Source organism: Psittacula echo (assembly GCF_963264785.1).
Source record: "Psittacula echo genome assembly, chromosome: 1".
Taxonomy (NCBI): Eukaryota; Metazoa; Chordata; class Aves; order Psittaciformes; family Psittacidae; genus Psittacula; species Psittacula echo.
The window spans coordinates 15,265,979-15,283,712 of NC_137735.1; the positions used below are offsets into that span (position 1 = coordinate 15,265,979).

General features: G+C 37.6%; 1 protein-coding gene across 1 annotated transcript in view; it reads right to left on the reverse strand.

Moving 5' to 3' along the window:
• Window positions 1–17,734, reverse strand: part of RAB28 (RAB28, member RAS oncogene family) — a 64,514-nt gene that overhangs the window by 26,213 nt on the left and 20,567 nt on the right. The window contains exon 4 of the mRNA XM_080628009.1: window positions 16,833–16,962. Coding sequence (XP_080484135.1) covers window positions 16,833–16,962 — 130 coding nt within the window. The remainder of the gene's footprint in view (window positions 1–16,832; window positions 16,963–17,734) is intronic.

A 17,734-nucleotide genomic window follows, 5' to 3' on the forward strand; every position in this document is an offset into this window, starting at 1 on the left:
AGCAGCTCAAAAATCAGGAATTTGGGGGTATTTTTAATCTGATATTTGAAGGTCTGGTCTGTTCAACATCTTTGTCGGTGATATGGACAGTGGCATTGAGTGCGTCCTCAGCAAGTTTGCTGATGACACCAAGCTGTGTGGTTCGGTTGATACGCCGGAGGGAAGGGATGCCATCCAGAGGGACCTCGACACACTTGTGAGGTGGGCTGAAGCCAGCCTTATGAAGTTTAACCATGCCAAGTGCAAGGTCCTATACCTGGGTCGGAGCAATCCCAGGCACAGCTACAGGTTGGGCAGAGAAGAGATTCAGAGCAGCCCTGCAGAGAAGGACTTGGAGGTGTTGGCTGATGAGAAAATGAACATGAGCCGGCTTCAGTGTGCGCTCGCAGCTCAGAAAGCCAACCGTATCCTGGGCTGCATCAAAAGGAGCATGACCAGCAGGTCGAAGGAGGTGATCCTGCCCCTCTACTCTGCTCTCGTGAGACCTCACTTGGAGTATTGTGTACAGTTCTGGTGTCCTCAACATTAAAAGGACATGGAACTGTTGGAACAAGTCCAGAGGAGGGCCACGAGGATGATCAGGGGAGTGGAGCACCTCCCGTATGAAGATAGGCTGAGAAAGTTGGGGCTGTTCAGCCTGGAGAAGAGAAGGCTGCGTGGAGACCTCATAGCAGCCTTCCAGTATCTGAAGGGGGCCTACAAGGATGCTGGGGAGGGACCATTCATCAGGGACTGTAGTGAGAGGACAAGGGGTAATGGGTTCAAACGTAAACAGGGGAAGTTTAGATTGGATGTGAGGAAGAAATTCTTTACTGTGAGGGTGGTGAGGCACTGGAATGGGTTGCCCAGGGAGGTTGTGAGTGCTCCATCCCTGGGGGTGTTCAAGGCCAGGTTGGACAGAGCCTTGGGTGACATGGTTTAGTATGAGGTGTCCCTGCCCATGGCAGACAGGTTGGAACTATATGATCTTAAGGTCCTTTCCAACTCTAACTATTCTATGACTCTATGATTCTATAACCCATGCCAGTAACCTGCCACAAGGATCAGCCAACAGCAGGTATCGAGGCAAGAAAATAAACTGCACAACTACAGCGGTCCAACTCAATATACACCTCACTCTCAAGCAATCTGTGTTCCTCAGCCTAACACTCCAAGTTGCTAGGAATACACATTTTACACATTTTACAGCCATTGGTGGACCAGCCCTTCATAAGGGGCTGCAGTTCCTTTCGGAACCCATGTGCACTTTTGGCTTCTACAACAGTCAATAAATAATTTCCACAATTTCATTTTCCACAACATGAAAAAATTATTTCATCTATTTTAAGCATACTGTTTAATAAAAAGGCATGCAATTTCCTTGGGCTTGTATTGAAAAGATGCTATATAACTGTTCTCTAGTATCTTCTCATGGTTTTATATATCTTTCTCCTACTGCTAAGGAACTCAATCTATTTCACCCCTCTTCATACAAAAGCTTCTTCATTCCTCTGGTCATTACTGGTCTCCCGCATACACTGTCTAGACTGGGACCACCTAAATTTTTCCCAATTCTTGAGGATAATTCTATGAATTACACCCAAAATTCTAATCCCAACACATACAGTCCTGCGAGAGCTTTATAGTTTCGCCCAGGGACACTCACTGTGACAGAAAGAAATAACTCATTTGGCATTTTGTTTGTCTCAATTGTTTCTTCTTTTCCTGTCAGAAATGGTAGCAGGAAATTTTTAGGGAATTTTAACTAATCAATGCAAAAATGAGACACACACAAAACTGGAAGTGATTAACAAGCTTTTTGGTTCTTGCTTGCTAATAATATGAAGTTAAATATATTTAGACATGTAAGCAGAAAACAATTACAAAATAAAAGAATTGCCACCCTACTCTTCTTCACTAGCTGCGCATGCAAAAAAAAACATGGCCATTTTGCAAAGACAGATGTGTCAAATGGAAGCCACACCAAACTTTCAGACTCCCCAAAATTAGTCTGCACACCGCAGACTACATTTCCGGGGGCAAAAGTGATACAGAAAGTGCAATACAAGTGCAGAAACCCCAGCACAGCAGTCAGAAGTGTAACAAAGCAACAAATACCAAGACAGATCATTTTTAGTGGTGGCACCAGTTAACACAGGCTGCAATTTGCTAAGATTAAAATATTACAGATACCTCAACAACATATATTTAAAAGAGAGAATATAGCTTTGAAGGAACTTCAAAAGCATTTATGATCATTATCATTCTGCTGCCCCACATAAAGTTAAGAGACTTAATTAGAAAGTGTGGCTCAGGGGACATCTCATTTCAGTGGATCAACACAAGTTAGCATTCAAAGCTCATTCTGTCATATTCTCACACACAAGGTTATATCTATATGCTACATGTAGCCTAGGTCTGTGATACAGCCATATATCTGCCAGGCTTCCAAACTGTATGAAGACAATCCCACATCCAGATATGTGATCTGAATACCTGTGTACACTGACTGACACAGTAAGCTTTAAGCTAAGCGAACCTACTGTCCCCTGCAACCAGGTAACACGATGAGACAGGTCACGCCTGTTTACAGAAGGTAGAATAAATAAGAAACAGTCCAAATATTTCCGCTTTCTTTTGAATCTTTACACCTGATAAATTCCCTGCATGTTTCTGTCCATCTGATTAGTCAGATTAGGAAACTCAGACTCAAAAATAAAATCCTATGATTACCTCAAAATGCTTAAGTCATGAGTAGGACTATAATGCCTGCAAAACAGGGTGCAAGGGAAGTATTATCCTTTTACATTTAACCTTGGAATTCGGGAATTTCAATGAACAAGATCCCTCATTAGAATCAGATGGGGACAGATGTACCTACATGGTGGGTGGGCAGAGAGAGACATCAGCCCCTCCAACCTCTCTAATGAGCAATTTCCCCAGATTCAAAGAAAAAAATCATAAAAAGTTAAAGAGACATGGCAAGTTGCCTTCTATTACCACTGGCCTAACTGCTAGGGCTGCTGCTTCTATAAAATACAGGGGTTTTTTCAAAGAAAATTATTGTTAAAACCATTTGGCTGAAAGCAAAGAGCTATTGAAAAGTACAGTCAAACTGGCAGCTTGCTCTTAAAATTCCCCCCACCACTTTTATAAGTATCATTTTGCTTGTGGCTTTTAACAGCTGTTCACACACGCCTAAGCTAGATGTGAACTTTTATTTTCCCAAAACTAAAGGGGAAGCTTTAAAGAGCATCTGATTTAATTTTTTTTTTTTTAATTAAAAGCGGAGGTTAAAAGGACCATGGAAATGGATGATGCAGCTGTGCTGATGCTAGGGAAAAGAATTCCAGAACAAGAAGTGAGGCAGAGTAAACACACACAGTAAGTTTCACAAAACTAAGTGCACACCACACTTAAGTGATTTTATTAGCTAATGGGATGTTAACTCTATGCTTCTTCAGAACTGTTTTCTAAAACTCATATTTTGCAAATATAATAGAATTTGGCTATTATGATCTTCCCTCACGGTAATCCTAAAATTAATTCCAGAATGAAGTGGCTTCCTAGGTTCCAATATTATTCCTAAATATATTTAGGAACTCATAATACTCAAGACAGACAACTCAGAACTAGCTCACTAGTATTGTCATATATTTACTGGTTTGGAACCCAAAAGAATTTAACTTCCTCTGCATTTAGATGTCTTCTTGGAATAATTAAACATTTGGAATCAGATTTGCAACAGTACTGAGATACTTCAAGAGGCAGGCAGGCATTCCTAGGGAGACTTCTCAAAGTACCAAATCAACTACTGGGCAACCAGGCAATGCTTTAACCACATCTGAAAATCCCACCAGACAGCAGTCTACGTTTTTAAGCACCGGCATACTCACAAAAGTTCTGTCCTCTTGGCCTAAAGACTTAATGCATAGCACTAGATACTAAATTCAAACAAACAAACAAAAAACCCACAGAAAGAGAAGAGAATTAAAATGCCACATTTTATTTCTACTTGTACACCTTAAGTATAAAAGCACACAATGACAATGTAATAATTCTAGATATCACCATATATTTAAAGGGTCTTTTCTACTAAAACTCTTAGGAAAAACATGAAAGTATTTTTAAGGCAGAAAATTCAGAGGATTATGAAGGAAATGCCACATTAATCCACATGGATTATATACCCTGTAGTCTGTAACAGCTCCAAAAGAAATCTTTTCCAGTGCACTAGTACAGTCTACTATTTAAACCAAAAGACCTTAGTAGTTCATCCATCAAGTTTATTCTGTCAAAGAACCTGCTAGAATTTTTAGCAGATGTCTAATAGACCAAAAAAACACGCAAACTAACCCACATTTCTCAAAACAAAACAGAAAACCAACAACATTAAGAGCATTCCCTCTGCACCAAGCACAAGAAACAAGGTGTAAAGAGAATGTAAAGGATAAAAACTGCAAGAAGAGACACATGTAATCCAGTCTGGACAGCAGAGCCTATAGAGGGAGGCAGGTGGAAAATTTTACTGATGCAGTCATTTGCTTGCCTCCCTTGTCCACCCATATATGAGAGACTCAAGGATGAGAAATAAAGCATTCGTAACAAGTATGAAAATCTGAGCTAATCAAAACCAGGAATCCAGAATGTTCTAGTCAGGTCCAATAAAAAACACTACAACCTGGATCCCTGCCTAGGGTTCCTCTGGGACATAACTTGATATTGTCTTTGATGAAATAAAGCCTTGATTTCTGATTCTTGCTGAATCCAAGGCACAGTTTAACAAATGAAAACCCAGGTCACAAGTAAAACACTTTATGCAGGTGCATATAAAATACATTTGTGCACTTTAATACATCAAACAAATAAAAGTTTACCACAAGTAAACACACCGATAAAGCAAATGCAGCATTAACATTTCTGAACCTTCTACAAACAAAACCATGCTTTAACAACTGAGATTAATATACTGTATGTCACTGACAGATAAAATAATTCACAGCACACTAAATAATAAAACCTGTTTTGTATTAGAGCAGATAGAAAATTCAACTTCCATAACTATGAAGTGGTTATAAGTCACTTTTTGTTTAGTTGCCTAATAATGCCTCTCTCAGCAATACAAATACATATAGATCAATTAGAAAAGTATCACCCAACGAAAATATAAAAGGAACTATCAATGACCAATACACACTTGGCAGAAATACAGTTCCTTAATTTTCCAGAAGCTGGCTGAGGGTGCTGAAGGGAGGAAAGGCCAAGCAATCTCAGAAATGGATACACACTACAAAGACTACAGAGATGCACCCATGCTATAAAATGCTCAAAAATGGATGGCATGGAAACATAAAATGCCTTGTTCCCATAAGATATTTCTCTGTCCAAAGGATACCAGAATCCTTTTTTCTTTTCCTACAAAAGCATGTGGTTCTGCAACCTAATAAATAAAGGCACAACACAGTGAAACTAATCAAATGGAAACCAAATGTAACCATTTTCATCAATAAAGCAACATTATCTGCTCAGGATAAGGAAAGTGGTTTTACTCCATATTTCTTCTGTGTTCCCTTTGCATCTTGGTTTCCTGACCTCTGACTTTGTTGAGACATTGACTTTGTCTCCTAACGGAAAGTAGGGCTTGGGATGTTAGTAGGGTCTGCACTGCTTGAAAAACATAGCCTTTCACAATGGCCTCTTCCAGTTCAGTCTGAATTACTAGACAAGAAGCAAGAGTTAGAGAGCAAAATATTACGACCCTGTCCAGTTCATATCAAGCCTGATTATAAAGCAGGGCTTGTGGCTAAAATTTCCAAAACAAATCTTGATTGCACTGACATCAAAGGCAAAACAGTACAGTGGAACTAGACACTCTGTTTTAAATTTATGATTTTTCAGTTCCCTCTCAAAACAGATCAAGAATACCCTAAAGCTTATCCTCACATATCTGCCAATATGATAAAAACATAAGGTACTAAGTGTAAACATCGCAATTAATCGTTCTATCATCTTTTATTTCAAAATTAAGAGATTAGGGGAGTTAACAGTTGTTTTAGTGACTGTTAAAGAGCAAAACATCAGATAGGTAAGCATGCTTCAATTTTAAAGAAACCACACACAAGACATTTTTCTGCCTATTTTGCTCTCTAGTGACCTATTTCCATTATTATTAGTTCATTGGCATGTTCTAAGTTTAAACATATGAAGGAAACTTTAGTGCTCTTTCATTGCTTTTGAAAGCCAATGAGTCCACTTGCAACAAGTCAGGAAAAGAGTAGAGTGTGGGACTGTGACGATGCTATAGTACTTACTCTTCCATGAATAGTAATTACTCTAGCAAGTGTGTAAAGCAGACAGGCCCAGTTGCATAAGGCTCAATGTAAGTTTTATGAACTGCAGAAAAGCATGACTGGGGGGGGGGGGAACATGTTTCACACTTTTATTGTAAAGAACATGAGAATCTCAAAGAAACTGCCAGAACAGATGTTCATAAATTGGGCCCTTAATCTGCAGCACTTTCCAGGTTTTAAGCTATATCCACTGGCCTGTAGAACATATTCCTCTCTTTTTAATATAATTCTTCTGTTTAGTTTTTTTAATAAATAAGTTTATGACTGTAGTAGTGTTGCCAGCTGTTCAATTTTGATTTACTGTCAGAGTCTGCTTTAATATATAGTGGCTTTTGTGGCCTACCCATATAGATTACATTTTAAGCTTCAAGATATCACTATAAAGCAGCTGGAAAAAGTACTGGCTGTGCTCAGACACCAGCATTATTGCCCTAGTGATCAACCACTTAAACATGCAACTACACCAGTAACTATTCTCTAGAAACCTTTTAGATACACTATTCCCAAAATAAAACTGCAAAACTTACATTGTAAGAGGAGGTCATCTTAACATACATCCTACAAAAATCCAGCCCAAGAAAACTGTTAATTATTAAACAGGAGAGGTATTAGCTGCCAACAGAGATCTCTACAATAATTATTCTTTATTCTTTCATTACATTTTCTTTTACTTCTACTGTGTAGCTTGAGACAACTTCAAAAATAAAAACCTTTCATATTCACAGAAAAACACCCAAAACAAACATGTAAGTTCAAACATTATTAAGTCTAGACATTTTCAGTAATAGTTCCTGATAGACATCAGTAGTGTTGTAGCAAGTTACAGTCACTGTAGCAAGAAGTTATTGTAGCAAGAAGTTATTGTAGCATGACTAGAAGTAATGAATGTAGTAAATAACTTCTAGGAAAACCCAGAACCTTTCTAGCCAAAACTTTTCATCCCCCCCTCAGAAAAAACTGACCTATAAACTAAACTAAAAAAGTAGACAGCAGGAAAAAACTGCAGCTCATTCAGAACCTCATCAGGACATAACATCTCAAATACTGGAACAACGAAGAATTCATAACAAGAGGTGTTAATGTCATGAAGGCATTAATATGCTTAAAGCTCTATCAAGAAAGCCACACATTTAGCAGCATATACATGCTCCTACACTGAAGTGGGCATCATAAACTCAGAATGTCTCATTATATCAACTTTTTGGAGCTTGTGGACTAAACTTGAAATAGTACCATTAATTTCTGCTTCTCTTGCAAATCCCCAATAAACATGATAATGTCCTGATAAATACACAGTTTTAAAATATACATATAATACATTCTTACATCTGCATGCACATAGTTCATACTATGCCACTGAGAGGCTGATATGAACACTTTACTCATTTATTCATCTTCTATTGTATTGTGTTCCTAAAGGACCTGACAGCAAATTATTTTGAAAAACAGAAACATAGCAAGATAATCCTACAGTACTAATCCTAACTTTAAGCTCTGTAAGAACTTCAAATTTTCTAACATATTTTCAGAACAATGTTTCAGAATTGCATTTTTCACACTACAAACTTGATCATATTAATGGCGGTTATTCATTATTATTATTCCCCATATTGATACAAGCTGTCCTTCATCCTCTAAATTGAGTTGAAATAATTACTGTTTACTTCCAATAAAAATCTTAAACGTTTATGGTTCATTTAAATAAACAGAAAAAGCTCATTCTTCCTGGTGATTAGGAAGAAACTTCTCTTCCACACTTTCTGCCTGTACAGAATATTAAACACATTCAATTACTATATGCATTTCCGTTGAAGTTGCAGTGTACACAAATACTGTACAACTGTTACTGTATTTATCAGACTAACTCTGAAGCTGTGGAGCATTACAAAATTATTTTACTGACTTATCTAGCTTTTAAATAGAAAATAATGCTACAGTAGCACTTGTCCTTTTCCCACTTTGTCCAAAGTCCTAAAAACTAATGCTCTATTTGCACTTGAAATTTGGTTATCCTCTCTCATCAACTTCCTTCAATAATAATATATGAGAATATATTTCCACAGTAGCTAATGGAGACATTCCTACAAATCAATGTGCTGCAGTGATACAGAAATAAAAGCTTATTTCACTGTAATGATGCTTCCAGACTTCCCTCAAGTCAGGTGGTTACTTGCAGTTAATGATCTGTGACATACCACACAAGTAGTCCTAAAAAGACTTATTATCCACTGCATGTGCAACAATATTTGCTTTATGGATGGCTAAATGAATGAAGACATTCAATGCAACTGTAAAAGTCAAATCAAAAGAAAACTTACAAGTAACATGTTTTCTTTGAGTAAAAGAGCTGTGAACATTTTCCATTAATACTTAACCTTTTGCTGGAGCAGTGCAACCACATATAATGCTTGAATCCATAAAGTCCAAGAGCTGCTCAGGGTTAATACTGATTAACTGCCTCCAATCAAATGCTACAAATTTAAAAAAATTAGGAGCGCTCCATTCCACTAATGAAATCAAATTCCATTTATGTCATATGGCAAAGTTAGGAGCAGAACAACTTGCAAAGAGAAGATATTCTGTCCTGTCTTAAAAGTAGGTATGTTTTTCAATCCAATAAAATGGACATGAAATGGACTGGTTTTTAAAACTACATATTTTATGCTGCACTGACTTCCATTAATATACTAATAGAAAAGAATAGCAAATTATCTTTAAATAAGCTACAATCCAACACTACAATATCTCCCATGACTCTCAGACTGTGCAAACATTCACACATTTTTTGTTTATAATTTTTTTCATTTACTAGACTCAGCTTTTGTCCACCATATGTCCACCATAGATTAACTATTCCCTCAGGTACAATTAAGGGCTTTCCATTTGTTGTAAGAAGACCTAAGTATGAAGGACGCAGCCAGAAAAAACATTTCTACCTAAACCAAAAACAGAAGCACATTCAGTCTGGACTATGGTTTATGCAGCATCTTTTTTATTAGATGTATGTCTACATTGCTAAATAAACTACAGACAAAATCCATGGAAACAGTAAGAGATCTCTCAACATTTCATTTGTGTATTATTATAAAAATAGGATACATAGATTGTTCTAACCTTTGTATTTAAATGGTTTACTTCTATTTCCATTTTTCAATGACATCTTTAAATTCTTCTCTGAATGTAAGCATAACTGTTTGTGAATGAGAATACGTTATTTATAGGCACTTCTGTCACGCTGGCATTTGAGTTCCAGCTACACTAACAATATTCAACCAGGTCCTTGAACTTGGTCCTAATTCGTGGTTGATCTTAGCAGGCAAAAATTATGTGCCCAAATAAAAAACTAAAGTGCAGCCTCAAGATCTTAAGTGCATGAAGAAGAAACCAGATAATTCATGGTCACTAAAATGTAAAAGCATAACATAAGAACTGTCTAACAGTTGGACTTCTTCATGGCTATCCTCTCTTTTTAAAGCACCATACGATCCGAATGAGAAAACATTAGTATCAGTAGTTTGCATAGTATCTACTTTGTCCTGGTTCAAATGAATACAAATTCATTGATTTTCACAGAATTACACCTGTTTCTATCAGAGCTCTGTCCAGCTGTACAAACCTCAAACTCAGACAAGTGGTATAACAGTTATATATCTTCTATGTGCAAGATGTATATATTACTCAGTTTCACCCCTATACTGAATCTCATACTGCAGCAGACCACAACAAAAACCAAACTCACTACTAATAACTAATCCTATCTGTGTTGAACATCAGAAACCAGACTTTAGACAGGTAGGGCAGAAAACTATAATAATGACTGTTAATTATCTTTTGAGAAGCACAACAGTATTTCCCCTTTTTACTCTACTTTTGTTGTTAGTATTCTGGCACAGACCAGTTGGCTTTTGACAGCCACCATCAAAACCCATCCTGTATACATGCTCCAGAAATGCTACAGCACTGGAAAAAAGTCAAGAAGTTTGAAAATCTTCCTTTAATCAGGTGATTTAGCAGCTGCTGTGTCCACTGTGACTTCCCATCCAAGTGATCATTTTATGAAGGATTCTGAAAGAAGGGTCCAAGTAAAAATATCGGCTGATTTGCAACCAGATGCAAGAGATACATTTATCATAGCACAATGCATGAAGATTGGGGCCAGAACCATTGTGATCTATGCTGTCAGGTGCTTTCCCTTCTCAGCCAATGGAATATGTCTAAGTAAATACTACACAATAGCAATAAACCTTCTTCTTTTGTTCTGTATAATTTTCTGTGAGCTCAGCCACTTTCTAAAGAAAGACACTTGCAGCTCAGGCTCTGATTATGTATTTCTGTGCGGCATATAACATAGTTTAGTAGACTTACCCACACAGCAATTTAACAGACATAATTAAATAGATCACTTCAGCAGTGAGGGTAGCTAGCACCATTACTATTAAGCCAAGCATGATTTAGGATCAAAATCTTGCAGGACAGATTTTCGCTCAGACAAGCAACATAATTTCCTGATTCAAAAATGTGTGTTTCTAAGTTGCTCCCATCTCTAAAGTAATACAGAGCATATCCAGACAACGGATTGGAAATTTATTATTATGGTGAATAAAAGATTATTTTCACCTGTGATTTTCCTTTTCATTAAAGTTTCTCCTTAAAAACATCTTTTAAAAAAGTTAACCAACCATTGAAACAAACAAATCCATAAGACTGCCATTTTCTATTAATCTTACAAGTTTGTCAAGACAAACATTCTATACATATTTTAAAACAGGGTAGCATTCTACATTTATTCAAATGAGTTGGTAAATTGACCGTAGCGTAGGACAAGGTTTTCTTTTTAAAGGAGTCTCTACATGTAAGTAGTTTACCTTCCAATCCCAGGAGCATGTGTGAGGCTCAGGTGACTGGACCTGCTGTCAGGCATACAGGAACTTTAGTTTAATCAGACATAAGACTCAAAAGAACAGGGGTCTTTGCATTTGCTTCTCAACACTTGTCTTAATCACACGTGAAGACCTAACAAGGGCAAGCCCACAAGAAACAAGAAGAGAAAACTGGGGGAAGCTGGAAGGAACAAGAGAATGATTGCATGTTTCTGAATTTTAATAAATCAAAAATCTCAAAGTGAGTATTAATGAAGAAATTTTCTGAGTAGAACTGAGGAGACTAAGTATGTAAGGCAGCCAATATCCTAAAGCAGACTGGGTATGTGCTGCTTCCAGCCAGATTCACATTAGTACACAGTACACCAAACATTCATTGGTATCTGGGCTGGAAAATGTTTCTTTCTGTGCTCAGATAAGATAGGTAAAAACATTTTAAGTTGTATGTAAAGGCAAGTTAAAGGGTACACAAAAATGTAACCTTTAAACTTCACAATGTAACAGCATACCACTTCCTGTTCAGAGATAGCACTCCAAGATCAATTAATCATGGCTAAGACGAACAAACGGTCAACATTCTTAATTAGTGTTGATGCATTTTCCTTTGTGCCCTCATCTGTCATGAAGACTGTTTAAAAATCTGAGTTATTAGTCTTTATTGAGAAGTGGATCTGGTTAATATCTCTAAGAATACAAATCATTCATCCATCCACAATACACTGGTACCTGATGATTCCTACCTCCTTTATAAGCTACAGATAACCACCGCCCTCAGACCATCATGGTAGCTATAAATCAAAATGAGTGTAGCTCCCATGCAACCTGGGTTAATTTTTGTTTACAATATATCCACTGAAAATGTTGGTACGACACTTGAGGAGACTGCTTACAGATTAGTGCAGAGGAAAATATATAAAGGAGTCAAGGTAGAAAGGAAAGATACACATCAGCTATACAAAACACAATAAAACCTCTCTAATTCATACTAATGACTAGAAGATCTATTGTGATTACTGAACTCTGTCAATACCAAATTTAAGCAAAGAACCTAAGTGCACAAAACACAATTCACTTGGTAACTATTGTTTCATTTATATTATTCAATATAAGTCAAAGTATTTGACAGCAACCTATCTATAAAAGTTTTAAGTTACTGCACTGGAACTCAAATGAATTTGTTAATCTTAACATTAACACTTATTCCCCCATTTCTTGTGCAAATAAAGTGGTATTAGCAACACACAATACACAAAAAGCACATTTCAAATATACTTTATATTAAATAAGATTAAAATACTGCAAAGTTAGTTGCAAGGAAAGTTAAATTTAAGATTCAATGCCAACTGTATATTTTAGGATTATTAAGATCTTCTGACTTAATATGAAAAAAAAAATCTACATTAAATGTTACAATTCCTTTTGTTGTTTACAAAACACATAGACAAAAATCTATGTAAAGACAGAGTTAACCGATAATCAGACATAAGTGCAGGAAGCAGGTCTCGGTAAGATCTTGACTCAAATCAGTTTTCTAATCTTTCTGACCAAATGAGTAGGCCAGGCTATGGAAAAGAAAAAATGTATGGGAAGGAAGAAGAAAGAAAAATAAAACTAAGCACCCAGGAAGAAAACAGTCACCTTAAATGAAGTACCACTTTCACATAGGAGGACTGCAATTAGGAGAAATATGCATTTCTGTCAGACAGTGTTAGTAAGTGAAAATGGATAAATGAGAAAGCAATATATGGGATATAGCCCTAGAGGGCAAGGGGGCCAAGACTGTTGGTTGATATTCAAGGATCACCTACTACAAGCTCAGGAATGTTGCATCCCAACTAGAAGGAAGTACAGCAGGAGGGCCCGGAGACCTTCCTGGATGGATAAGGAGCTGCTGAGGAAAATTCAAAGGTAAAAAGAGGCTTATAAAAGGTAGAAGCAAGGACAGGAGGTCTGGGAAGAGTATAGGGATGTAGTCCGGGAAGCTAGGGACCAGGTAAGGAAAGCTAAGGCCCAGTTAGAATTAAACTTTGCTAGTGATGTGAAAGATAACAGGAAGGGATTCTATAGGTACACTGCAAACAAAACACAGACTAGAGACAATGTGGGCCCTCTCCAGAAGCCATCAGGAGAACTGGCTACCCTGGATTTGGAGAAGGCTGAGGTTCTTAATGACTTCTTTGTCTCAGTCTTCACTAGCAAATGCTCTGACCACACCACCCAAGTCTTGGAAGGCAGATGCAGGGACTGTGAGAATGAAGACCTTAGGCCCACTGTAGGAGAGGATCTGGTTAGAGACCATCTTAAGAACCTGAATGTGCACAAGTCCATGGGATCTGATGAAATCCATCTGCGGGTCCTGAAGGAGCTGGCAAATTAAGTTGCTAAGCCACTATCCATCATATCTGAAAGATCAGTCAGGTGAAGTTCCTGACAACTAGAAAAAGGGTAATATAACCCCCATTTTCAAGAAGAGGAAAATGGATGACCCAGGGAATTATAGACCAGTCAGTCTCACCTCTGTGCTCAGCAAAATCTTGGAGCAGATTCTCCTGGAAGGCATACTAAGGCACATCAAAAACAATAAGGTGCTTGGCGACAGCCAGCATGGCTTCACTAAAGGGAAATCCTGCCTGACCAATTTGGTGGCCTTCTATGATGGGGCTACGAAACTGATGGACAGGGACAGAGCAGTTGACATCATCTACCTGGACTTCTGCAAAGCATTTGACACTGTCCCACATGACATCCTTATCTCTAAATTGGACAGACATCAATTTTATAGGTGGACCACTTGGTGGATAAAGAACTGACTGGATGGCCACACACAAAGAGTTGTGGTCAATGGCGCAATGTCCAGCTGGAGATCAGTAACAAGTGGTGTCCCTCAGAGATCAGTGTTGGGACTAGTCTCGTTCAACATCTTTGTCGGTGACATGGACAGTGGGATTGAGTGCGCCCTCAGCAAGTTTGCTGATGACACCAAGCTGTGTGGTTCGGTTGATACGCTGGAGGGAAGGGATGCCATCCAGAGGGACCTCGACACGCTTGTGAGGTGGGCTGATGCCAACCTTATGAAGTTTAACCATGCCAAGTGCAAGGTCCTACACCTGGGTCGGAGCAATCCCAGGCACAGTTACAGGTTGGGCAGTGAAGGACTTGGGGGTGTTGGTCAATGAGAAACTTAACACGAGCCAGCAGTGTGCGCTCGCAGCCCAGAAAGCCAACCGTATCCTGGGCTGCATCAAGAGGAGCGTGACCAGCAGGTCGAAGGAGGTGATCCTGCCCCTCTGCTCTGCTCTCATGAGACCTCACTTGGAGTATTGTGTGCAGTTCTGGTGTCCTCAACATAAAAAGGACACAGAACTGTTGGAACAAGTCCAGAGGAGGGCCACGAGGATGATCAGAGGACTGGAGCACCTCCCATATGAAGACAGGCTGAGAAAGTTCAGCCTAGAGAAGAGAAGGCTGTGTGGAGACCTCATAGCAGCCTTCCAGTATCTGAAGGGGTTAAATAAATTCATCAGTTGAACAAATCGCTTTAAACCTATTACTGCTCTTGCAACTGTCTTCTCAGTTACTGAGTAAAGAACTTGAGCTATTCTGAACACAGTGATTCCACCCGAAGAACTTCTTAGTACTGGTAGCTTTATCCTTTCATAATACGCAAAAGTCAACACCACGCTTCTATATAAACACTTACCTTGTTTGCTATTTGTGAAACAATAGGAGTCTGACTAGTTACTCCTCACAGGTCATTAAAGTATTGGGGTGGAAGCCCTTCTAGCTTTTCTTCTGCTATTATAGAATTCAGAAAAGCAATACACTTCTAAAAACTTAATTTTTATCTGCTGAAATAAATTAAAAAGTGACCCCTGTAAACAGCATCCCCTGCATGCTCCACATGTACAACAACAACATTAGGATCACATGGAAGCAATAGTAGGCACAGCTTATGAAGAAAAATAAGGTAGCAAGTATGCTGTTCTTTCAGCTGCTACTGTCACAAAATGAAAGCCCTTACAGTAGGAAGTGTCAGCCTTTATCTGGAAACTCACCTATGAAACCAGATACTATCAGCAGATGCTCCTAAGGAAACACTTGGATATTAAAGAATTGCAGACATATATGAGAATATATACTCTAGATATATAACTGAAATGAAACTCCTTCAAATGGAAACCAGTGTCTGATTTTCTACCTGTGGTGTGATTCCAGCAAAAGAACATTATTTATTCCATATTACAGTGTATCTTACTGTAGATATTTCATAAGATTTGCAGAACTCCAGCTAGGAAGTCCAATTTTGGGGCAAAATATAAATCAGTGAAAAATATTTTTCATCTGAATTTCAACAGAATCTGTATTATTGACTCTGGTCTGCTACAGTACAACACAGTCTATGTTATACTTTCAGAAGTGCTATTTATATATTGTAACTCTAAGAGCTTCTCTGTTTTCTTCCCAGAAAATAAGTAGCCTTTCATAATTAATATCGTGTTACAGCTTCACACTAGCAACATTACAATTAACCGTTCTGAATGCAAGTGCTGTTTCTACATTGTTTTCAAATGCTTTTAAACAATACTAACTTGCTAGACGAGGGGCTTTTCAAGGGGGTTTGTTCATGTTAAGGACATTGTGACATGGTCATGAATTATTTGGAAAGTAAAAATAAATCAAATCTGGTTTTTGTTGTCCAAATAAATACATTTACATTGTTAAAAAATTAAAATCTGTATCTGCTTCCACCACTTTGCTTCTAAAATTGCTTTATCTTCCTTTTTAGCATCTTCAATTAAAAAAAAAAAAAAAGGTAAGAGAGACAGGATCAAGTCCAGAGATATGCTAATAAGGATGTTAATATAAAATTTCTTAGCTGGAAACAGGGGAATCTGGAATGCATCTAATTAGGAAATTACCTAGGTGATGGCTACTTAAAGTAGCACATTTTGGTGGTCAGAAGAAATCCATTGTATTATACTTACATGATCAAAAGAGGACAGGTTGAAAAAATCCCAAAACAACAGGAAATAAGTAACCTCATGTGCAAAACTACAGGTAGCATACAAAAAACAAAAGCCTAATAAGCAACTCGAATATTATGCCTAGTGCATAACATTGTAGTTTAGATAATATATAGTATATTATTTATATATATTATATATATTCTTATATATAGTTGTAACTATATATGTAATTATTTTAAATTATATATATACCAGTACTTAATTTAGCAGTCTCTTGACATACAGAACCATCCAATATTACACCCAGGAATGCTTCCCAGTTCTCCATTCCAGATGCATGCCACAGCTATATCCTGAAGCCTTACTGAATTCAAACATGGGTGAGAGAGATCTCTACTCCTGTGTGCTGCTCTCCAAAAAAAGAAAACATAAGGAGAGAGGCTGCAGGCTAGGTAAAGCATGATGCAGCAAGTCTCTCAACCACACTGCCCAGAACCAGAATCCTGAGGTACACCCAAATATGTCACCTGTATACAGCAACACCACACAAGACGGTATTTAGTTTCATTTTACTAAGATATATGCCCTGTCCCATTTCTTCAATAGAAAGCAACATCGGGAGCATTTAAATTAATATTTAAATATTAATAACTTACTTTTATTTCCAATCAAGGCCACAAGTGGCTGTGTTTCTGATTCTTCATTCACTTTTTTTACTGCATTATACCAGTCTTCTAAATTTTCAAAACTCTGGCCATTGGTAATATCATAAACCAAGAGAACAGCCTAAATAATAAGATACATAAAAAATATTACTCGACACAAAAAAATTTTACCATGGTAAAATTTATATCTGTCTAAATTACTATTATCATAAAACAGAGCATTAACAAATAATGGCATCGTATCTTTTCAGGAATAATTAAAGGAATTATAAATCTCTGTAATAAACACATTATTACAGTATTTCTCCAGCATTTCATGTGTTCCAAACTCAGATGTTAACAGAACTACAAGGGTAGTAAAAAAAAAAAAAGACAATTCAATAAAGAGCACAATTAGTTATATTAGAAATATTCCAAACTGCATATGGTTTAGGAAAACCCCAAAAGCACTTCACACTACTGGTAAGGTAAAAACCACACTGGAGAAGGACTTTTATTTTTGCTGATGATATTTGTAGTTTCACTGTTCTCTTTTTGAAGGGAAAAAAGGAAAAAAGGCAGTTCAATTATACACTTCTGCACATTGCCCAACTTGTTTCTCTACTCTCCTTTGAGGAGGAAGGCCAGACCCTTTCATTCACTGTTGTAGGAGACAAGCAAGAAACACTAGCAAACTTTAAACTTTCAAAGAAGAAACTAAAGATGTGGTCAGAAGTCAATCCCATGTATTTCGGAGGTTTTGTGCCAGGCTACACTTAACAAATATTCACAGCAGATATTACTTTGACGATTCCTCAGAGCTAATGTCCAATATTATAATGCCTATTGACAGCCCAAACACCCACCTCCTCCCCTCCATAACTGTAATACTAGCTCTCACAAATCACTCTCCT